At 38.5% G+C, this 27190-nt stretch overlaps 1 protein-coding gene across 3 annotated transcripts; it reads right to left on the minus strand.

The window, feature by feature from the left end:
• Positions 1-173: 173 nt before the first annotated feature.
• Positions 174-27120, minus strand: WTAP (WT1 associated protein). Of its 3 annotated transcripts, none has more exons than XM_032650919.1 (8): positions 26938-27120; positions 19998-20035; positions 16576-16631; positions 13039-13097; positions 11862-11989; positions 7990-8168; positions 2875-3029; positions 174-1454 (listed from the first exon to the last, which is right to left on the minus strand). In XM_032650919.1, the coding sequence occupies exons 2-8, from the start codon at positions 20025-20027 to the stop codon at positions 871-873; spliced, it is 1191 nt and encodes a 396-aa protein (XP_032506810.1). In that variant the 5' UTR covers positions 20028-20035; positions 26938-27120; the 3' UTR covers positions 174-870. The 3 variants fall into 3 exon arrangements, with proteins under 3 accessions (XP_032506810.1, XP_032506809.1, XP_032506811.1); XM_032650918.1 differs by lacking the exon at positions 26938-27120 and adding an exon at positions 26644-26818; XM_032650920.1 differs by lacking the exons at positions 174-1454; positions 2875-3029; positions 26938-27120 and adding exons at positions 4506-7772; positions 26644-26820.
• Between the last annotated feature and the right edge of the window lie 70 nt (positions 27121-27190).

The raw sequence follows: 27190 nt of genomic DNA on the forward strand, positions 1-27190 counted from the left end.
TCATTTTCCAAAACAAGGGATAAATTAAAAAAAAATTAAGTTCACAATTAAATTTATGCATGGACTTAAGTTTCACCTTTGTGGTATGTTGAATAATGAGTAGACATTCAGCAAGCCAATGAAAAGAAATGACAAATGCTAAACACACATAAAGAAACAAAAAACAACTAATGTAAGGAGTTACAATAAAAATCTTTATTTAAGTTTGGTCAGTACAGGTGAGATATACTGGAGTCACAGAGCAATATGCATTAACAGGATACAACAATTCATAAAAACTGAGTAACTATGCACACAGTTTCTTAAACATTCAGTCACCTAAAGAGAAAATGCACAGATGTATGGTGGAAAAAACTGTATCTAACACTGAAACTACTATAGGACTCCTTCAACAAGTCCAACTTTCAGTGATAAAACTACTGTACTGGGCAGACCTGGCAGTCATAAACCCACAGCTACGCTAACAAGTCTGAACGGTGCGTAAGTACAATAACAGCATGAATAAGAATGCCCTTACACAGCACAGGTTCTAGGATAGACACAGATTTAAACAGACATCATTGTGTTACACTTTAAGGAAAGGTTTCCATTTACAACTTCACATTAACTCATATAAAAATAACCTGACCCTACACAAAATGTCCTTTTAGCAACATTCAAAGTAATTAACTGTTACCGTTTCCAAAGTGGCAGAGGTATTGAAGCAAAAAGAAAAAAAAAAGAAAAAAAAAAGAAAAAAAGAAAAAGGGAAAGGAAAAAAAAAAACACCCACAAAAAAGGCAAATTGTGACAAAAGTATGCGTTAATTTTCTGGACAGTATCCTCTCCCAAATTAAATGACACTGTATAAAAATTTGCTGGAAAAATTTTTTACAAAACTGAACCCTGTACATTTACACTTGAGTCCAAGCCATTCTGAACGTGGCGGGAACCCGCAGTTCGGTTACCTTTCCCACTCACTGTTTTCTCCTCTTGAGGGTCATGATTGGAGTCTGTGTCATTTGAGTGGTGTGTGACAGAGTTTTCACTGCCCGTGGGAGAGTCTACACTTTCATACCCCGCACTGAGTTGGTTTACGTAACTACTACCTCCTCTGCCAGTTCTCTCCTCCGAGCTGTTGGAGGCCTTATTACCATTCCCTGGTGAAGAAGGGAAGTCATCTTCGGCTGTGTCCCCCTCCCTATGAAATCCAGACCCAGACGTCCTCTGCCGGGAGGAACTGCCATTACTTGGTCCGTTGGCCAGACGACTGCAGTCTTTACCTGTGCCCTCTGCCTGTCCTACAGGCTCAGAAGATGTAGTCCTGCTGGTACTCGGGCCTGGGGCTTGAGACTGCTGCTGTTGGTACTGAGCCAACTGCTGGCGCGTCTCCTTCAGTTGTTGCTGAAGAACTAGAATGGTACTCTGCATACCCTCTACTTCTTCGTCAAGTTGAATGATGAAGTCATTCAGTTCTGTGCAAAGGAGAGTCAAACCTACTTTAATATCTTTTAACATATTTAAAAATATTTCTTAGTGCCTGCACAAAGCCAGGCAATCAGTAAATGTTTAAATAAACAAATAACAATTATAAAATCACAAGAGTACTTTAAAATTTTGCTTGGAATGTTAAAATAGCCATTCAACAATGAGTTTGTTTTGGGGAGGAAGGCAAAAGCTTAAAATAAATATATTAAAACAACCAAATTTAAATTTATTCAAACTACCTAGCCACATAAAACTGGTCACAGCCCACAGAAGCTGCTCCACGTCTGCTGAGCTGGGGCCTCATGTCCAGCCCCTTACTCCTCATCCTCCGAGCCAATGTCTCAGCTCCACAGCAGGTTAGCCCCTGGGGAAGTGCGGTCCTCTACTCTAATACTCCAAAGAAGCCTATGCAGTCATCAAGGATTATCCCCCATCCAAGAACAAAATTCAGAGAAAATAACTCTTGAAAACTGATAAAAATACAGATGTCTATTAAGTTCTAAAAAGGCCTTGGGGGTGGGGGGGGGAGTTCATTTACTACTATACAAAACCTCCTATTTACTATATTTATAAATAGTGAGAGCTAAGAACCATCACTTTGAAAAGGCAGTTTTAAAGATATTGCTTGACTAGCGACCTTCTTTGCAATTAACTACAAATTTGCAATTAATTTAATCTCCAAAGCTTGGGTATTTTTCTTACTACTAATCTTCCTCACAAAGGAGAAACGGCACGGATGAAACTATACTTGCCCAACAAAAAAAGAGATGGTGGCTGACAAGTTGCGTTTGTCTTAGCAAAGAACTATTAAATCTTATTCACTAAATAGGATCTTAAAAGGTAAAATGAACTATATACTTTTATTTATTTATTATTTTTTGCCATGCCGTGCGGCTTGCAGGGACTTAAGTTCCCTGACCAGGGATGGAACCTGGACCCGGCAGTGAAAGCACCGAGTCCTAACCACTGGACCACCAGGGAATTTCCACAATCAATTATATATATTTTCAGATCCCTGGAAATAGCCAAATACTTCCAAGATTTACACTTACAGAAATTGGTTAAATGAAGATATTCCCTCTTTTAAGCACTGAATATAAATTTATATAGCTACATAATGCTTTAGTAATACAACAGCCTTTCTATCTTTTGCCAAATCCCACCCCTAAAAAACAAAAACTTCTTATGAAATTTGCACAATAAACAATTCAGGGGCTGGGGGGGGAGGCTGAGGGGACCGCTAAGATTAAATGGCTTTGTTTGCTGACTCAACTGGAAATATTTCACTTATAATTTTATAGAACCATTGGCAGAGATGAGCATATACACTCTAATCTATAATACTCATGCCTGGCAGTATTTTAAAGCCAGTGCAAACTTAACCAAACTTTTCAAAAAACCCCTTACCATCCTGACTGCTTTTAAGCTCCTCACTATATTTCTTCTGTAAAGCCAATTCTGCTTCAAGTTGTGCAATACGTCCCTGGGACAGCTGCCTTCCAAGCTCTTGATTCTCCTGGATAAGCATTCGACACTTCGCCATTAACTTTTTGCCTGTTTGGCTGTAAAGGAAAGAGCCATTCATCACAAAATGAAGACAAAACTCTCTACAACCTTCTTTGCTTGCAATTATTACAACGATAGATTTAACACGTACAGAACATAACACTATGTCACAGCAGATGCCTCCCTACAATTACCATCTTCTTTTTGGAACACATCCATCTTGTACATTTCAGTATTTTGCCAATACAGCAGCAAAAATTTTAGAAACCTAAAGAAGTACCTAAATGGCTACTTTTTGTTTCTATTAATAACTGATTCTGAAATCTATTTTTATCCCAAATTATAATTTGAAATAGAAACAGGCCAGTTAATTAACACACATTTTAGATATACAGTATTAGTAAAACACTAAGGTACTTAGCTTTATGGAACAGAAAAGTTCTTGAAAGGGTAAACGTAACATCAACCACAAATGTAAACTTCTTTAAAATACCTAATATATAAAAATCAGCACCTATAAATATATAAATGAATGAGAGTATATTTATTCCTGCTAGATCAGCATTTTTAAGGATGCCTCTTAATAGGCAGTTCTCACGTTTATTTACTGCATTAAGTGAGGCCTGTTCAGTTACTGTTTTTAAAAAGCCTTCAGACTATTCCTATTCACCAATCCCTCATTTAATTTCATATGATATATATATACTTTTGAGCTGTCTTAAACTGGGATGGAAGTTTTTGAAATTTTAATATTGGTATGTGGTGAAGATTTTATCCATGTTGAAAAGATTACTCTTAGGACACAAAAATAAGGTTGGAGTTACTTATCATAAATAATGCAAATATGTAAGTGTGTGCCAAATCAGGAGTGCCATACTTTCAACAAATTAGTTACCAAGTGCTAGTGCAATGTACTATAGACCTATGTGCATATACACAGTAATTGCAAAAATGCAATCAATGTTCATCCCCTATATTACTATTAAGGATGAGATGAATTTGAAGTAGTGTATCAGGCAAATGAAAGCCCTATTTAAAGGAGTTAAAAGAAGAAAACAATAGAAAGTGTCAGCAAAAAAATTTTTTAACCAGTAAGGTCATTCTGAACTTTACTCCATCACAAGAATATCAAACTGTCCCTATCCAAGTTTCAAAGGTAACATCACAATTATATACTTAAATTAGCACTCTTTAAAAGTGATTCTTTCTATTCTTATTAATGAGGCTAAAGAAAAGCAGTGAAGTTTTATTGAGACACTGTTACTGGGGCTTCTGGTTGCATTTTTGCAATTGCCGTACACACACTTTTTAAATGTTTTAAGATGGGAGCACTTTGTAAATGTTTCTCATTCTTTGGCTCAGTGTTGCAAGGTTCTTTTATCAATAGCACATGTTCTAACCCAATATGATTCAAGCAAAAGTTTTTAATACATTTTCCTTACACAAATCTCTGGTAAAACCTGGGGTACCACTGCGCAAAGGAGCCTCAGATGAAAACCATGAGTTAGCATGTGGTAAGGGTTTTTTCTCTACATGGCAACTTTATTAGCTGATATTTCTGTTCATTGTTATTATAGCTCCAGATATCCCCCATTTCCTATAAGCACCCTCAGACTTTAGCCTCTAGGGAACAAGAGTTTACAAATCAAATGAGGAATAAGAAACACGCACCACCATCTAAGACAGGGGCATTCCTTCCACTTTACTGCCTATGCTCCCACAACACTGCTTTCTTGCAAAGTATATAGCATTAGTGTTTACCAACCTGAGAAATCTTTTATATGAATTTTTTAAAACATAGACAATTATAAAATCAGTACATTGTGACCTGACTTAACCTCATATAAAGTATCACAAATTCTAATGCAAAAAGTATTTCATTTATGAAGTCATGCCTTTTTATAAATGCCTGTTCTAAAATAATCCTACCACTTCTAAAATTAGTGATCACTTTAAAACAAATCTTCAAAAAACTGTTCTTTAAACATTCTGTAATTTTACTATGTCATGTAAAATCTGTGTTGTGTTCATCATATCACAAAAGATGGTAAGAATCCAATTACAAGTAACTTGTCTTTGGAATCATTTTACCAAAAAAAAAAAAATCTAACTCATTCCTAAAAATCAAATAACCCACAAAGAAAATACAATAGGAAATAATTTAAGAGAATGATTTATAAAAAAGAACGGACACTGTACACTGCTTTGTTATCAAGGGGAAGGGAGACAGGGTATTCTGAAGAGGTGTACACACAAGTACTTAAATGTTTAAATGCAAACTGAAAACTGTCAAAACACTGCAATATATCCCTCTAACTACTCTAAAATATACGCATTGTCACATGTATGAAATATTTTAACTGAAGTGGACAACATAATTCATGAGATCTTTCTTAAAACAGAATAAAAAAGTGGAAAACAAAACAAAACCCACATAACCCATTCTATTTGAATTATTCCAGACAGAGTATTGATTGAGGACTATTTGTTTCAAATTAATGATGTATTTATACCACCTGATGAACTCTGGCTTATAGCCTACTTTTTACAAAATAAAAACCCATTTATAGGTAATTAAAGTAAATTATGATTTACTAATACAATGAAAATATTATATAACCATTAAAAATGGTAAGTAATTTAAATATAGTAAAAAAAATGGGGAAATGCCCAAGGATAAAGTGGGGTGGGGAAAGCCCTGGCACAAATCATCTGTATGTATGTATACATGTATGTCACATTTGTTTAAAATCAATATATATATATATATATATAAAATTACTGTATATGCACACAAATTATCTTAATGATACCCAAGAAATTTAAAAGTGCTTACTACTCCTGCGGAATAGAACAGGGAAGGGCAAGGTCACACCCAGGAGTAAAACTCACTTTTCACCTCCACTTTTCTTTACACTGTTTCAATTTTATACATTAGCATGTGTTACTTTATTAATTAAAAAAAAGTTTTTAACAGTAAGAAGAAAAAACCCACTTCAAGGTGACTGTTACCTAAGTGGCAAAGAAAGATACTTGGCTAAATTTGAGTACATGTTAATGATACCTTTTATGAATTATTTCCTGACCTACTGAGAATACACAGGCCTTCTCTACTGTGATCTTAAATGGCATAACATATACACAAAAGCCTTAGATCGGGCACAAGAAGCCAATTTCAAACAGATTTGGTTACTTACCCTCCAACCCCCACAAGCAGTGAGAATTTTAGAAGCGATTTCTTGCCGTGAAGTCACACAAACCACTTCTCCAGCCCACCCTCTGCCCCACAACCAGTTCCCTAAAGCACACACATACAAGATACTTACAATTGATTTGAATGATTAAGAGAGAACTTAAGTCACCCTTGTTAAAACTGCACTTAAACGTTGGGGCAATCTGGAACATTTATCTTCCACTCATCTTAGACTCCATTATCACCAAGTGAAAATTCGAATTGGTGACTTATAGAATGATCTGACGAAAAAATTCACCTCCAGGATTGGATGGAAGCATGAAGAAAATAATGCCTCATTTATCTAAATGATCAAATGAATTTGCTAGAAATGATCACTATACCTTTTTTTTTTTTTTTTCCAATTCACAAAATGTCTCACTTAGGCCAGCCCACAGTTCCAATACATTCTGTCCCCAATCTTCTGGCAGGCACCCTGTGAAGCTGTCCCACATTAATGTCTACTGCAATATCCTGGGACAAGGTGTCAAAAAGCAACAAGTGTCAAGTCTCCTTGTCTTTTATGATACCAGCTGGAAAAAAGTAGGTCTTTAAAAAATGAGACACAGAGCCTTTTCCTTCACTTTGAAGAGCACAGCAACAATTTTTTCGAAATCAGTCTGCTCTCACAGCCCCCCCAAAACCAAAATGTTAAAAGTACAACAAAATCATCATAGTAATCCTTGAACTTAAAAAACAAAACAAAACCAAAAACAAAACAAAAAAAAAACCCAACTATTTCAAGGCACATTTAATTTAATATCAAGAGTGCAATACAAAAGGCCCAAATACAATGAAGGAACACATTCCCCCATTAACACCAACGACAATGCTCTTTCAACATGTGCCTGTTGAATGGAATGGGGATTTCATAAATTTCACTACTGAAAAAAATAACGCAGTGAGTCTCATCACAGCTAATATCCTTATACAATCTAGTTGTGAAATGAATGTTTATAATGCTTCAAACAGTTTAGACCTGAAGTTTGATCCACACCTTCATTATTTGTACAGTCCTCAATAAGATTATCTACAGTATTAGCAACCATTCAGAGAACAAACCATTGAGTGAAACCACATTGATTTAAGGCTCAATCAAGTAATATGGAGCCCCAAACTAAATGGTTAAATATATGAACTACTTGTACTGACATCTATTATTTGATTCTCTCATGACTATTAAGTTGGTTCTTAGCAAATAAACCCTTTAAAGGCAAAATTCACCTCATTTGAGTTTGACCCAGAAGTTCAACAACAATCACGAAGTCCACAGTCTTATTGGCAAAACTGATATACAGTGTCTCTAAGTCACTATGCTCAAGGTTAAGAGCGATGCATATTCCATCTTTACATTTACTGGAATTTTACATGTTCAATTCATGATTTTAAATCTCTAGGTTTTCATTCCTCCAAACTGTCTGAAGACACAGTGTGCCACAGACTTAAGACTTCTGTTTCTCCCTCTATTTTCTTCAAACAGAAACATTTCTCAAGTGTCTACATGTTCTAGAAGGGGAATTTTTCGGAGGTGGCCACTTCTTCGGAATAGTCCGACGCCATCAGGCCTCTGAAGCAAGGGGAGGGGGAAGAGAAAAAAGCTGAAACACAAGGTTCATCTGGTAAGTTTTACATTAACCATTACAAGCTGGATAGTATAAGAATGTGGCTTTTTGGCTCAAAAAGTCTGAGTCTTGGTGTGGAAACGAGTACTTGGCTGTCCCACCACAGCTTTCTCGTAGTGGGACTGTCAGGGAAGTCTTGACTGGGGAGTATGATTTGTTTACCTATCAGGCGTAAACTTCCAGGCACTCAGTTCATTTTGGGCTTGTTCCAGTTTGTCTTTAGTCTGTTCCAGTTCACCTTTCATTTTTAGGAAAAACAAGTTGATCGCTGGGTCTACCATTGTTGATCTCAGTTGGGCAACGCTAGGCTGCTGGACTTGCTTGAGGTACTGGATTTGAGTCTGTGCAAAGCAAAAAAACGCCAATTACTACCAAATCCAAGGAAACATACTTAAGAAGAGATAAAATCCCTTTCATTCACTGGATTTACCAACTTGTTTTGTTAAGTCCTTTCCCCCCTTGATCATAAAATCCTCTAAAGTACAAATTAAAAACAACTACTTGGGAATTCCTTGGTTAGGAGGGTCTAGTGGTTAAGAGTCAGTACTCTCACTGCTGGGGCCTGGCTTCGATCCCTGGTCAGGGAACTAAGATCCTGCACGCTGTGCAGCCAAAAAAGAAGAAAAAACCCCCCACGAAACTATTTAAGGTTATCCATGTAGGAATAAAGGCCATTTGATTGCACTCCGTATTTAGAAACTTCAAATATAAGGAGACTAACACGCTGGCAACCAAAACAGTACAAAATCAATCAATCCATCACTGTTATATTTACTAAAAATGCTGATGCCCACTGGGGAAAAAAAGCAAAGTTTAAAATATTACTTATGTAAGTAAATCTGTGCTTATGGGAAATTAGTCTATATACAAGTTCCCTAAAAATACACCAGGTTACAAGGTTATAATTTAAAACATATTTGCATTTCTAAATTTAAAAATGTATAGTACTTACATATTTACATGAGTTGGCATTACAGCTTTATAAACAGCACCTTAACCCAAAATTAAGCATTTTTTTCCCCTCCAAGTAGATTTGAATCACAGCATTGTAAGGCTGGAAGGTGACTGACCTGGTCCAAACTGCTTATTTTTGAGAGAGTAGATAAGCCAACTGTCCAAGGATAGTTAGTTCAGTGCCAGTACTGAAACTAGAATTCTTGTTCTCAAGCCTCCTGACTCCCAATCTAGGGCTTTTCCCACCATACCAAAACCCTCTGCTTACATATGAAACCTTCAACTTCAACTTTGGTTGTACTATTTACTAGCACACTAAAAATACATTTCTAAAATATGAGATACAGTGTATCATCATTAAATGCATCACTTTCTTCACACCCAAAGTAGATCTGGTTCAAGATCCTGCTCCACACTAAACCTTAAACAGGACTGAAACTAAGGCTTCCCTGGTTGCGCAGTGGTTGAGAGTCCGCCTGCCGATGCAGGGGACACGGGTTCGTGCCCCGGTCCGAGAAGATCCCACATGCCGTGGAGCGGCTGGGCCCGTGAGCCATGGCCGCCGAGCCTGCGCGTCCAGAGCCTGTGCTCCGCAATGGGAGAGGCCACAACAGTGAGAGACCCGCGTAGCGCAAAAAAACGACCGAAACTAACATTCCCTAAGCAGCTAATTTCTACCATAAAAGATACAAGTATAGTAGGATACATTTAGTTAGTATTTCACTGAGCAAAGAGAACTATTTTTTCCTCTTTTAGCTTAAGGAATTTTAAAAGTAACTCATTTTAAACCAAAAAGTACACCTATTTATTCAATATAATGCAAGCTGCTGAGGTAATCTAACAGGAATAAAGCATGCCATGTAACATATAGCATGTACCGCTATCGCTAAAGAAAACACTGCCTCTCTTACACGAACATAGTTACTAGTATTTAGATTACACAGTGAACGGCCCTCATCTGCTACACATAAGCTTGCCATTTCCTTGTGTTTGCTCCTGCTGCCCTCTCTGCAAAACTTCACTGTGTTCTAACTGAAAGAGCAGTGAGTTCTTCGGCTGGCCTGTGCAGAGAAGAGCTGTAAAAAATGTGGCTGGAAAAAGTTAGGTTCTACTTGAAAAAACTCTTAAATATAGGCTGAGATGACAAAAGGGTGATGAGGCATCACCAAAGGCCCTGACTGGGCATAACATGATCAAAACTGCCTGTGTATATGGAATGGCTGCACAATCACTGAGATGAATCAACAGCACATACTATCTAGGCAAGTGTTAAGAAGTATCTGGACTAGAATGTCAAGAATAGGATTCAAGAGATAAAAAGAAATCAAGATGCACTGGTTTTATGAGACATCATCAGCACCATCTATTCACACTCTATCTACCAGGTGCTAGCACTCTGAAGGTAAGATTCATCCTTTGCATGTATAAGCATCTGGCACAGTGCCATGTTAACAGGGAAACCTAAAACTATTAATGAGTAAATGGTAGAACCTAGAGTCCTAAATATCACAAAAGAAAGAATTAAATGGTTTTGAGACTAGGCCCTCGAGAAGTAGTACTCATACCATTAGATGTGAAAATCCTAAGCAAAAAAAAAATTGAATGGGATGGGTGGGTGTTACAGAAAAGAAACAAAAACAAAAACCTTATATTCAAAATGTTGGTAAGACTTCTTGGAACCAGGTATCTAGGTTAAAAAAAAAAAAAAACCAAAGGTGGGAATGGTCAATAGTTGAAGTTAGGGAAAGTAGAGACATATGAGTGCTGAGAAAGAGAAATTTCTTAATACGTTCATTAGTGACTTTACAGAAAAAATATCAGTGGCAGTGCAGATGGAAACTAAATTGGTAAAAACAAAAGGAATGGTGAGAAGATAGAGAAAATAACAGAGGCTACTCTTTAACAGGTAAAGAAGTCATTTTGAAGAAGTGAAGGGGACTTCCCTGGAAGTCCAGTGATTAAGACTCTGCACTCCCAACGCAGGGCACAGGGGGCGTGGGATCAATCCCTGGTCGGGGAACTAAGATCCCACATGCCACACAGCACAGCAAAAAAAAAAAAAAGAAGGAAAAGGGACTAAAGACTTGTGGAAATGTGGACAACAGACAGCGTCTGCACAAGAAGAATAGGGATTGTGATTAAGCCCTAAAGAACATTTTATTGGTGAGAGAAGAAACAGAACTGTGCTCCACAGATTATTAGTCTCCAGTGACCAGAATATTGCCTTATGCACTAGATTTTAATAACTATCAAATGGAGATTACACAAAAAAATTCAGGAAAATTTCAGCTTTTAAGATGAGAAACAACACGGAATTCCCTGGCGGTCCAGAGGTTAGAACTCAGCACTTTCACTGCAGGGGCCTGGGTTTGATCCCTGGTCAGGGAACTAAGATCTCGCAAACCGCGCAGTGCAGTCCCAAAACAAAAAAAACCAAAGAAAGAAAGAAAGAAAAAACGATTAGGAACAACAGGAATAGAGCTGCCCCTATTTTATATAACTGACACATACAAACACCAAAAGAAAGGGCTAAGACTGTCAAAGACAGCATAAAGCTGACTCTAAATTCAACCCCAGAGCTAAAGGATCAAATATATCATTAGATTTCAGATCTATGTAGACATGGCAAATAGTACGAATGAAAGATTAACAATTAAAAGACATGGTAGAAGTTGACGATACTAAGAAAAATAACTTTATACAGAAAGGGGTAAAGACAGCAGAGGAGAAACTAATCAGACGGCTTGCTTAGTAAAGAGTAAATGCTGCTTATACCCTCAGATATCAGTTACTTAAAGATATCTGAACCAATATACTAATTCTTATAAATCATGGAGATTTCAGAGAATAAGATTTTTGACTTCTTGGCCACAGAAAAATTACTTTAAATCCAATAATGAAAGGTTATCTATCAAAATTTTACATTTAGCACATTTAAGCTCAAAGCATTTCTACCTTAACAAAATGTGCATCTATAATTCCTATTAAGTAACAAAATTAGCTTAATGTGAATTAATACATGTCATCATGACCCAAAACCCAATTCCTCAAAAAGACTTTAAAACATTTGAAATACTTACAGTACACTCCTGCATCTCTTGCTCCTTGGTTGCTAGTCGCATTACAAGAATGTTTTCCCTGCGTGCAGACTCTTGCTGTTGTTGCTTTAGTTTTTCTTCAGATTCCCTTAAGCCAGTTACATCATTAGCTGATGATTAAAGGAAAAAAACCCCCAACATCATGAAATATAATTTTCAAGATCAAACTGAACTAACCAAAAGAAAGTTCTGATTGCCTTTGAACAGATGATAAAAACCATGGTAACAAGTTTAAATCTTTACTTTCTATTCTACCAATGCTTCTGTAACAATGAAATCTGTTCCTGATCATGAGCGCTCTTTTAGGAGTTAGTGCTGTTATACGGGTCCACAGCCACTTAATGCTAGACGGGATTACGTTGTTATAGTCTAATCTGTTGCCAACAAACACCAGGAAACTTCATTATTTGCATTTGTTTATACTATGAAGTATTCACAAAGTCCTGATTAGTACTGTTTTTAACCTATTCAGTATAAACATGCCCATAACTGCAGAGATAATTATTACTTTAAGTTTTCATAATGTTCACAACTTCTATGGATTATACTATAATCATAAAATAATTGAGATTTTAGGATATTAAGCTTTCTGAACTTGGAAAAGTGTACTGGTTTTTATACTCACAAATATTATGTTACTCTAACTCAGTGAAAAGTGACAAAGACTAAATTGGTCTGAAATGATAAACTTCGTTGTATTATTTTTAGCAGATGTTGAAAAATCCATAAATACACACAGCTATATCCTACTGTTACAATTTAAGCTATCATAAATTTAATACTGGTTGCTTCTCTCTTCTAGAGTAATAACTCATGCTTCACTTGAAATTTCTCTGTGGAAGGGACACATCAAGGAAAGTTTCAAGTAGTTGTGAATTTCCCTATCTATGCTCTCTCAGAACCTTGTAGTTCAGTTAAAAGAGAAGTGCTATTATAAGATTATTGCATGTTGGTCTTCTCCAATGACTGCGAACTCTTCAAGAAGACAGAGCATGTCTCATTCACCTATTTCTTAGCACCCAGCATAGTGCCTGGACAGAGCTCCTCAATAAAATGCTTGAATAAAAATTACTTAGTAAAACCAGTTATCCTGTGCTTATAACAACAATCTAAAATGCAATAGTCACATAGTCTTTAGAAAGCTAAAACTCAAACTTACAGTTAAGGTCTGTGTACTTGCCCTCCAAAGCTTGTACATATGCTTCATATTGTTTCCACCTAGTACAAAAATAAATCCATATTAGTTATGTTTAAATTGCTTTTATTAAATATACTAGAAAACCACATCCATAAGCTTTAAATAATACTGAGAATTCCACTGCATGAATTTTAATGTCTCTTCCATTTTGAGATAACTAGAAATCTAGTTTAACCCATAATAAATGAGTCACTTCAAAATTATTCCTTCTCAACTTACAGGAGTTAGGTAAATGGAAATACAGAGAAAAGTGTTCCCTGCTGAAAATACACCAAGCAGTGTTCCCGTGGGTCAGATCACACACCATACAGGACTTTGTATCACTGATGTTCAGCATGTTGCCTGGATTATGGAAGCTGACTGAAAAACTTAACCCTACTTTTCAGATATGCTCTCCACCTCAAACAAAAGGCATTTAAAAAACATGCCTAGGGACTTCCCTGGTGGTGCAGTGGTTAAGAATCCGAATGCAGGGGACATCGGTTCGAGCCCTGCTCTGGGAAGATCCCACATGCTGCGGAGCAACTAAGCCCGTGTGCCACAACTACTGAGCCCACGCTCCAGAGCCCGCATGCCGCGATTATTGAAGCCTGCGTGCCTAGAGCCTGTGCTCTGCAACAAGAGAAGCCACTGCAATGAGAAGGCTGCCCACCGCAAAAAGGAGCAGCCGCTGCTCGCCACAACTAGAAGAAAGCCCGTGTGCAGCAACGAAGACCCAACGCAGCCAAAAATCAATAAAGTTAAATAAAATTTAAAAAACATTAAAAAAAAATTTTTAAGTGCCTGATTATAAGGGACTGAAGGTTATCTCGGCTCTTATGTGAAAATACCACGTGATTCTCTCAAAGTAAAAAAAAAAAAAAGTGTGGGGGGGAGAGAACATACTATTTTTCAAAAGCATATCTAATTAGCAGAAACAACTTCCATACATGCCATATGCCATCAGGACCTTTCTTCATTATATTCCTCTACCCTCAAAATATAGGCCATATTAGCTGCTCTTGGCAATTACTGCAGATAACAAACTTTCCCCAGTCTTACATTTAAGCAACTGCTCCTGGAAAGTAAGCCGCCTGCCACCTTGCTTACTGAAGAGCTGTTTTCAAGGTGCTCTTCAGTTACAGCTAACTAAAATTTACTTTGATTTTAGAAAATATTTTTATAATCTTAAAACCTCTGACAAAGGGCTTCCCTGGTGGCGCAGTGGTTGAGAGTCCGCCTGCTGATGCAGGGGACATGGGTTCGTGCCCTGGTCCGGGAAGATCCCACATGCCGCAGAGCGGCTGGGCCCGTGAGCCATGGCCACTGAGCCTGCACCTCCGGAGCCTGTGCTCCGCAATGGGAGAGGCCACAACAGTGGAAAAAAAAAAACAAAAAAAAAACCTCTGACAAGTTTGCTATGAGATTTATTAACATTACAACACAATGAACAAAAATATTCCATAATATCAAGCTAATCCATTCTATACAAAGACTAGGCCAAGGGCATGCTCATTTTTACGGCCTCTACAACCTAGGACACAAAGAGAAGTTCATTCAACATTTTGGGATGAATAAAGATGTTTTGTGGAGGTTATATAAGAACTATTTATTTTAGAGGAAACGAGAAATATAAAAGCTCAGGGACCTCCCTGGTGGCGCAGTGGTTAAGAATCTGCCTGCCGATACAGGGGACACGGGTTCGAGCCCTGGTCCAGGAAGATCCCACATGCAGCAGAGCAACTAAGCCTGTGTGCCACAACTACTGAGCCTGCGCTCTAGAGCTCGTGAGCCACAACTACTGAGCCTGCGCTCTAGAGCCCGTGAGCCACAACTACTGAAGCCCGAGTGCCTAAAGCCCATGCTCCACAACAAGAGAAGCCACTGCAATGAGAAGCCCGTGCACCACAATGAAGAGCAGCCCCTGCTCGCCGCAACTAGAGAAAGCCCACGTGCAGCAACAAGACCCAATGCAGCCTTAATTAAAAACAAACAAAAAATATATATATAAAAGCTCAAACCACAAACATCCTCATCAAGTAGAAAAAAGAGACTAAGTAGCAGTTAATTTAAAATCACAAAGAGAATTAATGAGGAAAAAACCTACTTAAAAGTCATAAATGAGAAGTCCCTAAATAAATTAAACTACCTCAAGAATATAAACTGCACATGATTTTAAAAACCTTAAAGGTAATTTAACATAAAAAATTGTTCCTGGTTTTTAAATTAAGATTATAATACCGATTTCTCCCCCAACAGTTAAATCAAGAGACGGCACATACTAACAAGAGGAATTATCTAAGAAAGGATAAAGGCAAGGAGTGTACCATATCAGAGGTACAAAGAGAACATCAACAGTATATCACAAGCGTCTACATCAGCAGGAAAGGGCAGAAGTATTTTAAAATACTAAGTATTTAAATTTTATGTGCAGGAAAATGAAGGTATGCAATAGAAAAACTTCTATGCATGAGATTACGGTAAAGGAAAATAAAGAGCATGTCTGCAATAGAGTGTAGCTAGTTAAGTAAACAAGGGTGGGAAATTATCGGGCTCTAGGAAACAATGGAGCATGTCATCTGTGTTTCCCTATCTTATAAAACCACCTTTTCTCTCCCCAACTTCCACTCTGTTAAATTTACTCAGTTCCTCAAGTAAAAATTCCTTGAAATTTCTAGAGGAAAAAGTTCAATGAACTTGCAAGTTGCCCTGAAAAATTCATTTTAATCTAAAAGTTACCTCGTAAAAAAATTACCATAGTGATAAAATGCAAAAAGAATATATTTAAGTTATAAAATACAAAACATGCGTGATCCTATTTTCTGATTTCTTACATTTGAAAAACGAATAATATAATGCTGTACTTGACAATCTGCTTTAGTAAGACATTTTAAGATAACCACAGAAATTCAGAGCTGGAAGTCATCTTTAAAAGTAATTTAATCCAACTGCTTTAACTTGCAGATAATAAAATGAAAGATATATAAAGTTAAATGAGTTGACCAAGGTCACAGTTATGAGAAAGAGTAACTCTGCTTCACCAGTAAATAATATATTTCTTCCACAACGAGAAGACTATCCTTAAGGAGTACAACTTTTCCATATGTTACGCAGAAAAGTAAAAAAATTAACTACATCAAAACAAGTCTATTCATTTGGTAAACTGAAAGCTTCCTGAGAACAGGGTCTTTCCCCATAGCAAGTTATACACATGAAGTACAAATGCTTTCCAAGTTAAAGTTCTGAATATTTGCCCTCTACAAGAAAAAAAGTCAGGTTACCTATCAGTCTAGAAGTTACCCAAGCTAGTGCTTTAGTTCTTTAAAGTGTTATGCTTTCCCCAATGTTTATATAATGAAGAAATAGGCCGTAGGAAAGAGGTTCAAAAAATATATTAAATGATTTAAGGATGTATTAACATTAAAAACAAAACAATACCTCACATAAACACTATAGTACAGAATCACAACATAATAATGTTCTATAGAAAGATTTTTATTTGGTAAAAGAACATTTTACCTGAGAATTAATTCATCTCGTGCCATAACTTTGAAGTCTGTTTCACTCAGTCGAACCTATAAAGAGAATTATGATACAAACTAAGTGCTCTTTCTAAAAGTTTTAAATATTAAATACCACTGGCACTTATATTCTTATTTTTATGAAGACAGGATCATACTTTTAATCCCTCAACTGCTGGTTTCTGTTATTAGGAATCCCCTTTTTACCAAAGACACACAAAGCTCCTCCCAAAAGGAAGCCTGTACTGAAATGTCTGAAACTTAAATGGCTCAGTACATACTACGACGTTTTTTAAAAAAAAGTCTTGGGTTTCCCTGGTGGCGCAGCGGTTGAGAATCTGCCTGCTAATGCAGGGGACACGGGTTCGAGCCCTGGTCTGGGAGGATCCCACATGCTGCGGAGCAACTAGGCCCGTGCGCCACAACTACTGAGCCCGCGTGCCAACTACTGAAGCCTGCACGCCTGGAGCCTGTACGCCTGGAGCCTGTGCTACACAACGAGAGGCCGCGATAGTGAGAGGCCCACGCACCGTGATGAAGAGTGGCCCCCACTTGCCACAACTAGAGAATGCCCTCGCACAGAAACGAATACCCAACACAGCAAAAATAAATTAATAAACTCCTACCAACATCTAAAAAAAAAAAAAAAAGTCTTAATTTTTTGGAACGAAGTTTTTAAAAGTTGGACTATTTGTTATCTTTAAAACAGGTATCATTATTAGGAAAATGCAAATTAAAACCCAATAAGCTATCATTACACCCTATTAGAATGGCTAAATAAAAAAATAGTGGTAACACCAAATACTGAGTGAAGATGCAGAGAAACTGAGCCTTCATACATTGCTAGTGAGAAAGTAAAATGGTACAGCTGCTCTGGAAAATAGTGTGGCGAATCCTTTTAAAACTGAAAATGGATGTTCCATGCAACTCAACAGTTGCACTCTTAAGCACATATTCCAAAGAAATGAAAATTTATTTTCACACAGAAACTTGTACACAAATGCTCACAGCAGCTTTATTTGTAATAGCCAAAAATTGGAAACTACCCAGATGTCTTTCAACAGGTGAATAGTAAACTATGATACCATGAAATACAGCAATACAAGAAACAGACAACTGACATATGCAACAACTTGGATAAAGCTGAAGGATATTATGCAGTGTGGAAAAACTCAAAGGATATGTAATACAGCATAATTTCACATATACGACATTTGTGAAATAGCATAATTTTAGAAATGAAGAACTGATGAGTTGTTGCCAGGGGTTAAGTTAAGAATGGAGCGGGAGAGGATGGATGTGGCTATAAAAAATGGCATAAGAGAGACTTGTGGTAATGGTTCAGGTAACTATTTTGGTTGTGGTGCTGTTTACATTAAGTTACAAGTGATAACACTGCATAGAGCCACACACAGAATGCACGCATAACCAGGGAAGTCTGAATATGCTCTGTGGATTGTACCAATGTCAAGTTCCTGGTTTTGATATTCTTATGCAAGATGTCTGACAGTTATGCAAGATGTTAACGCTGAAGGAGGCTGGGTAAAGAGTGCACAGAACCTCCCTGTACATTTCTTTTTTTATAAAGTTTTTTTTTTTTTTTTTTTGCAGTATGCAGGCCTCTCACTGCTGTGACCTCTCCTGTTGCGGAGCACAGGCTCCGGATGCACAAGCCCAGCGGCCATGGTTCACGGGCCCAGCCGCTCCACGGCATGCGGGATCCTCCCAGACCGGGGCATGAACCCGTGTCCCCTGCATCGGCAGGCGGACTCTCAATCACTGCGCCACCAGGGAAGCCCTAAAGTTTTTTGGTTTTTTTTGATTTATTTTTGGCTGCGTTGGCTCTTTGTTGCTGCACGTGGGCTTTCTCTAGTTGCAGTGAGTAGGGGCTACTCTTCGTTTCTGTGCGCTGGCTTCTCATTGCGGTGGCTTCTCTTGTTGCAGAGCACAGGCTCTAAGCATGCAGGCTTCAGTAGTGGCACGAGGGTTCAGTAGTTGCTCTGCAGCACGTGGGATTTTCCTGGACCAAGGCTTGAACCCACGTCCTCTGCATTGACAGGCGGATTCGTAACCACTGGGCCACCAGGGAAGCCCTTTTTTTTTTTTTTTTGCTGCATTGGCTTTCGTTGCAGTGTGGTCTTTCTCTAGTTGCGGCGAGTGGGGGCTACTCTTCCTTGTGGTGCACGGGCTTCTCACTGCAGTGGTTTCTCTTGTTGCAGAGCATGGGCTCTAGGTGCACAGGCTTCAGCAGTTGTGGCACATGGGCTAGGTAGTTGTGGCTTGTGAACTCTAGAGTGCAGGCTCAGTAGTTGTGGCGCACGGGCTTAGCTGCTCCACGGCATGTGGTATCTTCCCAGACCAGGGCTCGAACCTGTGTCCTCTGCATTGGCAGGTGGATTCTTAACCACTGCGCCACCAGGGAAGCCCCCTCCCTGTACATTTCTTTACAACTTCCTATGAATCAGTAATTATTTCAAAATAAAAAGTTCTTTAAAGTGGGCATAATATTCTAATGAGATGAAATTGCTTTGCAAATTGAGAAATATGAAATGTTTTCTCTATACCAAAAGAAGATTGTAAAGCTGAGGCACCTCTCCTACTTTAATATAAAATTAAGTCTTATTAATTTCCCTTATAAGATATTAAAACATTTTTTATAAAAATGTTTCAAATTGTAGCATTTACCAGTAACATGTTACTATCAGAAAACAGAAAAGGGAAAATCATTATACCAGAATATATTAAAAGCCTAACAGAAAGCACCCAGTAATTCTCAAGACTGTTAAAGCACTTGACCCCAAAACCTAGGACAGAAATTTCCGTAACATTTACTATTTAAATTGTCCACTTAAATATTCACTGGTTAATAAGCACATACCCCTACTTTCCCAACTGAATTACAAATACCTCTTAGAAACTGTTATTCTTTTGTAACCTCTTTTGTGTGTGTGTCATAGTGACTAAACTGAAGATAAAATGGGGAAAATGAGACTAGAAAATAAAACTTCAAAGGAAATGGTAGAATCTAAGAACCAACTAGCTGTAAACTTTTTTGAAAAATATGGAAGTGGTTCTGCATTACAACCAAAGGGATTTAAGTTAGGAAAAAAAAGAAAATAAGTAACTTATAGGATCTTGTAAAATAATCTCTTATTTTGACATTATTTGTAGTTATATAGCTGGGAATATTCATATGATAAAGGCTACAAGTTGACCATGGGGATGTCATTATTACAAAAGTTTTCCAAAGGCTGAAAATATTCTAAAAATATATTACATATTAGATACAATGTCTCACACATTATACACCCATGATGCTATCAATATAAGGCAAGGAGTAAACAACAAGCAAACAATATGGATAGTGCCTTCAACTCTATTAGTCAAAAGAAGTGCTTAGAAACTGCTGAAAAAACAAACCTTTTTAGGAAGAGGTTCCTCGTTGGTCATCTTGAATCCTAGAAAAAAGGAATAAAGAGAGGAAAGTCAACTGATTTTCTTCCAGTTAAGGTAGGAAGAAAAAAAGACTGGCTTTTTCAAACGAATTTATTACTGAATTCAGTTATGACCAAATCATTCGGTTATTTTTTTAAATTAAAATAAACCTTTTAGGAATGAAATTGAGTTATTTGCAGTGAAGTGGATGGACCTGGAATCTGTCATACAGAGTGAAGTAAGTCAGAAAGAAAAACAAATACCGTATGCTAACGCATATATATGGAATTTAAAAAAGCAGTGCTGATGAACCTAGAGTGGCAGGGTAGGAATAAAGATGCAGACGTAGAGAACGGACTTGAAGGCATTGGGTGGGGTGGGGGGGGGAAGCTGGGATGAAGTAATAAAGTATCACTGATATATACGCACTAGCAAATGTAAAATGGATGGCTAGTGGGAAGCTGCTGCATAGCACAGGGAGATCAGCTCAGTGCTTTGTGACCACCTAGAGGGATGCTCAAGAGGGAGGGTGGGAAGGATGCTCAAGAGGGAGGGTGGGAAGGATGCTCAAGAGGGAGGGTGGAAGGGATGCTCAAAAGGGAGGGGATATGGGGATAAAATGTATACATATAGCTGATTCACTCTGTTGCACAGCAGAAACTAATAACATTGTAAAGCATTTATACTCCGATAAAGATGTGAAAAAAATTATATACCTCTTAGACTAGTTTTAGACTTACAGAAAGGCTGCAAAGATATTACAGGGTTCCCATATACTCTGCACCCAGTTTCTCCTTTGTTAACATCTTACACTACTATTGTTATTAGGTTTTTTTTTTAAACTCTCTTATAAAAAAGTTGATCATTCTTTGTAATGTTGCCACAAAGGACTGAAAGAAACATAATCAACCACTGGACCACCACGGAAGTCCCAAAGAAATACAATTTTTCAATGCATTCTTACAACTGCCCTGTGAAAGACAAATCTGGCAGCAGAAGTAATAGGTTTGTGCTGAAGTCCGATACTGGCCTCAGGCAGTATCTCAGGCATCTTGTTGAAAGGACAGAGGAAGGGTAAGACCAGTTGCTAAGCCTTTCCTTTTACAGAATTAACATTGCTATAGTAAGGTCAAATCTATCATCCTCATGATAATTCATCACTACACAATGTAGGTATGAAGGTATTTACACCTCAATAAAAATACCCCTACATTATTTAACTTCATGTCACAGAATAATTTGTATCTCAAAATTAGCTTCTTTTATAAATTTACATAAAATTCACTTAACCCTGTTGAATAAGATTAATGACAGAAATACCCTCATTAACTTTATTATGCTTACTGAAAAGATTTGTGCTATTTCCTAATACTCAAATTTAACAAAGAGAAGCTAATTTAAAGTTATTCCTAGGTATCCTTTCTAGCAGCAAAGTCATAAATGTTCCCTTACATCTTAAACTCTTTTTAGTTTATTTTACCTGCCCATACTTACTACAAACTCCAAACAATTAAATAAGTAGCCAGTAAATAACTCACAGAGATATAATGTACAACACAGTGACTATAGGTAATAATACTGTATTACGTAGATTTGAAAGCTGCTGAAAGAGTCAAAATCTTCATCACAAGAAAAAAAGTTTTGTAACCACGTATGGTGACAGATGGTTACTAGATTTATGTGGTGATCCTTTTGCAATGTATACAAACATCAAATCCCTATGTTGTACACCTGAAAATAACATGTCAATTATACGCAATAAAAATAACTTAATCAAAGAATTTACAGTGTAAAACTGAGTTTTAAAAGCTACTTGACTGGGCTTCCCTGGTGGCGCAGTGGTTAAGAATCCGCCTGCCAATGCAGGGGACACGGGTTCGAGCCCTGGTCCGGGAAGATCCCACATGCCGCGGGGCAACTGGGCCCGTGAGCCACAACTACTGAGCCTGCGCTCCACAACGAGAGGCCGCGACAGTGAGAGGCCCGCGCACCGCGATGAAGAGTGGGCCCTGCTCGCTGCAACTAGCGAAAGCCCTCGCATAGAAACGAAGACCCAACACAGCCATAAATAAATAAATAAATAAATGTTTAAAAAAAAAAAAAAAAAAAAAAAGCTACTTGACTTCTTAATGAATATCTGAGATTCCTCAAAAGGAGATGATTTTCAATACCATTTTTTATATTACATACAATCCCAATTCAAATATTCTAATCATACTGTCACTAAACCCTGATTTTCAGATTAGGTACACTGAGTTGAAGAAATCAGTACATTTTAAGGAAAAAAATTATATACTGATCATATCATAAATTAACTGCCTTAATTCTTCCCTCTTTGATAATCTTATCATTGGATGTAAAACAAAAACCTGAGCATATATCATTAGTTTCCGAGCTGATGGAGTTGATCAAGTCTCTATGACCAACCAATACCTATGAAGACATGACCATATTTCTACGATTTAAAAATCGGTATTTTTTCTCTGAATTGGCCCCTGCCTACTTTAGCCCCCTTATCACCCAGTTTATAATCTCTGTTGCAAGTTATAGACAGCTGCTTAGTGACTGATTATCCTAACGTGACTCTAGAGTGAACCCAAGCATTTGGAAACAAACGCTCACCATGTTCACCTCCAGAGGCCTGACTACTTATATTTTAAAATGGTTTTAATGGGCATTCCCTCCACTAGACTGCAACCTCTTGGAATCCACAACTCAAGTTTAACATTTCCTTTGAACTTCCCATTTGTCCAATGCTAAATAGTAGGTAAATATCAATAACGTACTAATAACGTAATAAATTGGTACAAGAAAATTTGAGCCATTTGAACTTTTAACATACTTAAATAGTATATAAATGTGTACCTATATGTCAGTCTTCTGGTTAAATCCTTCTAAAGGCTTCCCATCTCAAAACTGTGCATGTGGTACATATACACAATGGAATATTACTCAGCCATAAAAAAGAATGAAATAATGCCATATGCAGCATGCGGGCTTCTTAGTTGTGGCATGTGGGATCTAATTCCCCCGACCAGAGACCGAACCCTGGCCCCCTGCATAGGGAGCCCGGAGTCCTACCCACTGTACCAGCAGGGGAGTCTCCTGTTTTTGTCTTTAAGCCCCACTGCAGAATTCTTGGTGACCTCCAATTTTCAGAATTCTAAACAGCAAGTTATTTACATTTTTAACACTGGCTTATGTTCTCTCTCCTTTTAAAAAGCTTGACGCTGGGTAGATTCTAATTACACACGGCTTAAAGAATACCTACATTTTCTTTATAAAAATAGATGTTTAAATTTGTAACGTTAAGTCAGGAATAAATACAGGTTTTGTATATGTTTGCGTTTCACATGTTGACTCTCAATCACAAGTCACTCCACATGTTATGGAATATGTGACTTGGGAAATCAAAGCATAAGCATTTAGTAAGAAATTCCTCCCTTATCTTTAGCAGATGAAAAGTCAATCTTTGCTTGAGATTCCATGATATGCCACAACAGTTAAATGGACAGTGTGGCAAAAGGCAAATTAGAAACAGGCTTAAAATTTGAAAGCATCAACATTCAACTATTTAATCAAAATAGAACCTGGTTCTCAATTCTGACTCTCCCACTGCACATGTGCTGTGAAATTTATTACTCCCCAAGACAATTTTTTTTTAGCACAACTGACAAGCACAATACCATCTAAAGTTAATTCTATGTTCATAAAGACAATGGATATTCCAGGTTCTTAGAACAAGCTATTCTCATATCAGAAAAACAGAATGACTGAAATATCATTTGGATTTGAACCCTGAGTCTTGAAGGGAAAAAATGAATATATACCCAGTGCTATGAATCACTTATTTAATAACCACAACTTCTAAAGTCGAAGTTAGTTTCCATTTTCCAGATGATGAAAAGGGTTATGAATCATTAGGTGATTAGCTCAGATTAAAACAGCTACTTATTAAAAAATGGGGGGAATAGAGAATGCTAGAGAATTAGCATTAGCTAGAGAATGCTAGAATTCTAGAATGCTAGAATTCTCTAGCATTAGCTAGAGAATGCAGAAAAGCAAAACAGAAAAGAAGCAAAAATTGACCAATTTGGCTACCTTTTAGCAAGTTTAAGAGGATTGGCTAAAACATGGTTTTATGTTTTATGTAAAGTTTTGTTATCCATGTGGATAATTCAGAGGTAATATAGCTCTTCAGACTGTCAGAACCACCATCTACTCCTGATGCCTTTACACTGAGAAACACCTTATGATGGAGAGTTCGGTTTTCGTAGGCTAGGTGCCTAGCATCCCAGATCCCAGTACTTCTCTGGCTCTTAGCATTATGATCCCAAGATATGCAACTCAGTTCTCCCTTAACAGAGAAGCAAGTACCAGCCAACACAACTTCAGTAAGAAATCACGTACCTTGCTGAAACTAATCACAACTAAATGTAAGAAACTAATAATCTGACACTGTATTAGCCTAGGCACTGTAGTTGAAGTGTACTTGTTAGGAATTGGAAGACCAACTTTTCTTGACTATGTATCAGTCATGTGATCTTGAGCAAGTCACTTTCTCTAGATTGCAGTCTCCAAATCAGCAAAAAGAGGATACCAGTTTTGCCTGCCCCACAAAGTGCTACAAATGTCAGTGTTTTAAGTGCCATAAAGATACTATACAAACAAAAGATATTCCAAATAAAATACTAACATTAACATAAAAGAGAATTTTAATGTGTATTTAGGAAAGATTAAAGTAAATTCCACCAACTACATTTTCAAGAGTTGAGAATGTTTATTTATAGCACTGAATGTAGCCTGATACACCGCCTTAATATCTAATGGGATATACTGTTATAGGAATATTGAAAAGTTTTGCTCTAGTAAGCTTAGTAATAGAAAATACTTAGATGCAGAAAAATGGAAGGTAATAAAAACAAGAATAAAACCAAATACTATCTACATCTTGCTTTGCAAAAGCAAAGCAACAGAAAATTTTTAAGAGCAAGAAAAATATTTTTTTTCAAGAGCAAGATAATGTACAATTGAATGAAAATGATCAAGACCTCTAAACAAAGAATATTTTCAAGGGAATTCCATATTACACCTATACATACATACAAGAGTGTACGGACTCTGAAAGCCGTAACGTACTGTACAAATACAATTATTACAACTCTCATCTCCATGCCACAAGGCTGCTACGGATTTTCTGTATTATACCAACCCATTTCTGACAAATACTCAAAATTCAATCAGGAAAGCTATATATTATGAAGTTCTATAAATTAGATGAGCTAAGTAAAAAATAGCAGTGCCTGGGATACACTTTTATCAGTACTTTTGTCCTTTGGGAGTTAGAAATTTAGGTAGTTTGCCTAAGTTCCGCCACTGAGAAGTGAAAATACTGATCTCTTAGCTATAGCTATCTGCTTAAGATAACGTAAAATCTGAACGCACTCTAGGAATACAGCCACCAAAACCCTTGAAATTGAACCTCCTCTTTATCACAAGTCCCAATTTCTTTCCCAATTTCTAATGGACCGCAATTTCTTTCCCCAACTTGCCTAATCAGATGCTATTAAATGGCATGTGTACATATATAACATTTAGGCATCTTGAAAAGATTTTCACGGTAGCTTTATACGGGGTTTTAGATGTCTACAACATGTTTATCTGTCATAGAAATCTTAATGGTCAAAGTTTTTAAATAAAAAACCCGGTCGATAATCACTTTGTTGTACACCTGAAACTAACAACATTGTAAATCGACTATACTTCAAAAACAAAACAAAACAAAAACCCGGTAGGGCTTGTGGTGACAGACGCGTGACTTCCACGTATCTTCCTCAGCAACGGAATTAACTAAATTCTGAGAAGAAAAACTACATGGACAACTCAGGACTGTAACATGATCATGAAAATATTTCTTTATCTTTTCAAATCTCGGGCAAAAGAATCGTTTCTTGCTTTATAAACACGGTTATTAAGGATTTTAACACAGTCTTCTAGGATCAAATATCCAACTGACTTCACCAAAACAAACTTGGACTTTTCCACTATGTGCTCCCTACTGACTAGTGAAATATGGTTTAAAAAATTAGTAACAGCCTTACAGGGATCCGAGGTGGGACTCTAAAATTTCACGAAAACCTCTAATTCAATAAATCATTTTTCTCTTTTTAATTCAGAACGCATGCCATCATTTAAAAATGGAAGTCTACAAGACAACGCAGCTGCAATATTAAGCTACTGCGCGACATGCGATTTGATCAACGAACGCTGCTTTCCTTCCCCTGCTGAACTGGTTCGTGCCGCCAGTCCTCGCGCTCCGGCCGAGGTGGGAGCCGGCGACACCGGGGCGGGGACTGGACGCGCACCGAGAAGGCGGCCTCCGATTGTCGCCCGCCCCGCGGGAGCGCCCACCTAGCCCCCGGGACCCTGAGGACGGAGGTAAAATGGCCTCGGGGTGGCGGAAGTGTCCCTGCAGGCGGAAAAGCGGCGCGGCTAACGGGAGGCCGGCGGGCCCGGGAAGCCCGAGTCGCCCCCTGTGCTCCGTCCGCCCCTTCCCGGGCCGGGCGGCCGCGCCTCAGCCCTGGGGACCCCGAGATCCTCGCCGCCGCTCCGGCGAGCGGCCCGCACCTACCTCTCCTGACGGAGGCCGCGCCGGCGCCGCCCAGTCACATAGGCTGACCCCGTGCTACCCGCTCGCTGCCCAGGCCGCCCGACCCCGCTGCCGCCAGCCCCCGCGCTCCTCCTCCCGCCACAGCCCCGGCTCTCCCCTTTATTTGCAGGTCTCGCTGCCACAAAATGGCGCTGAGGGAGGAAGCGAGGTCCCGTCGCCCCACCCCCTTCCCGCTCCTCCCGCCGCCCCGCCCCGCGACGCCGCCGGCGCCCGCCCGCTTCTCCGCCCCGCCATGTTAGCGCCCGGCCCACTCACCGACCAGTTGTCTCAGGGACGCGGCCACAGCTTCCCGCCCGCCGGGCCCAGCCGCGGGGAGGAAAGGCGAAAGGAGGGCGCCCGCTGAGGGCCTCGAGTCGCTACAGGAAGAGCTGCGCCTGGTGGCACGCCCCGCGGCCGCTGAAGCGCTGCGAGCTCGGCGGGGGCGGGGAAGGAAGCGGGCCTCTGGGAGTGGTGAGCCGCGAGGTCGCAGGTCAGCCGCGGGGCATCACGGGAAGGGCGGCGGGGGTCG

This window comes from Phocoena sinus, chromosome 12 (assembly GCF_008692025.1).
Source record: "Phocoena sinus isolate mPhoSin1 chromosome 12, mPhoSin1.pri, whole genome shotgun sequence".
Taxonomy (NCBI): Eukaryota; Metazoa; Chordata; class Mammalia; order Artiodactyla; family Phocoenidae; genus Phocoena; species Phocoena sinus.

Bases quoted from the DNA above. Each gene is read 5' to 3' on its own strand.
- WTAP (XM_032650919.1), bottom strand. From the start codon at position 20,027: ATGACCAACGAGGAACCTCTTCCTAAAAAG. The intron at 3,030-7,989 runs GTAAACAAATCA...TTTCCTTTACAG, and splicing joins TGGAAGTTTACGCCTGATAG to CCAAACAGGCAAAAAGTTAA. The intron at 1,455-2,874 runs GTAAGGGGTTTT...TCCTTTGCACAG, and splicing joins GCTTAAAAGCAGTCAGGATG to AACTGAATGACTTCATCATT.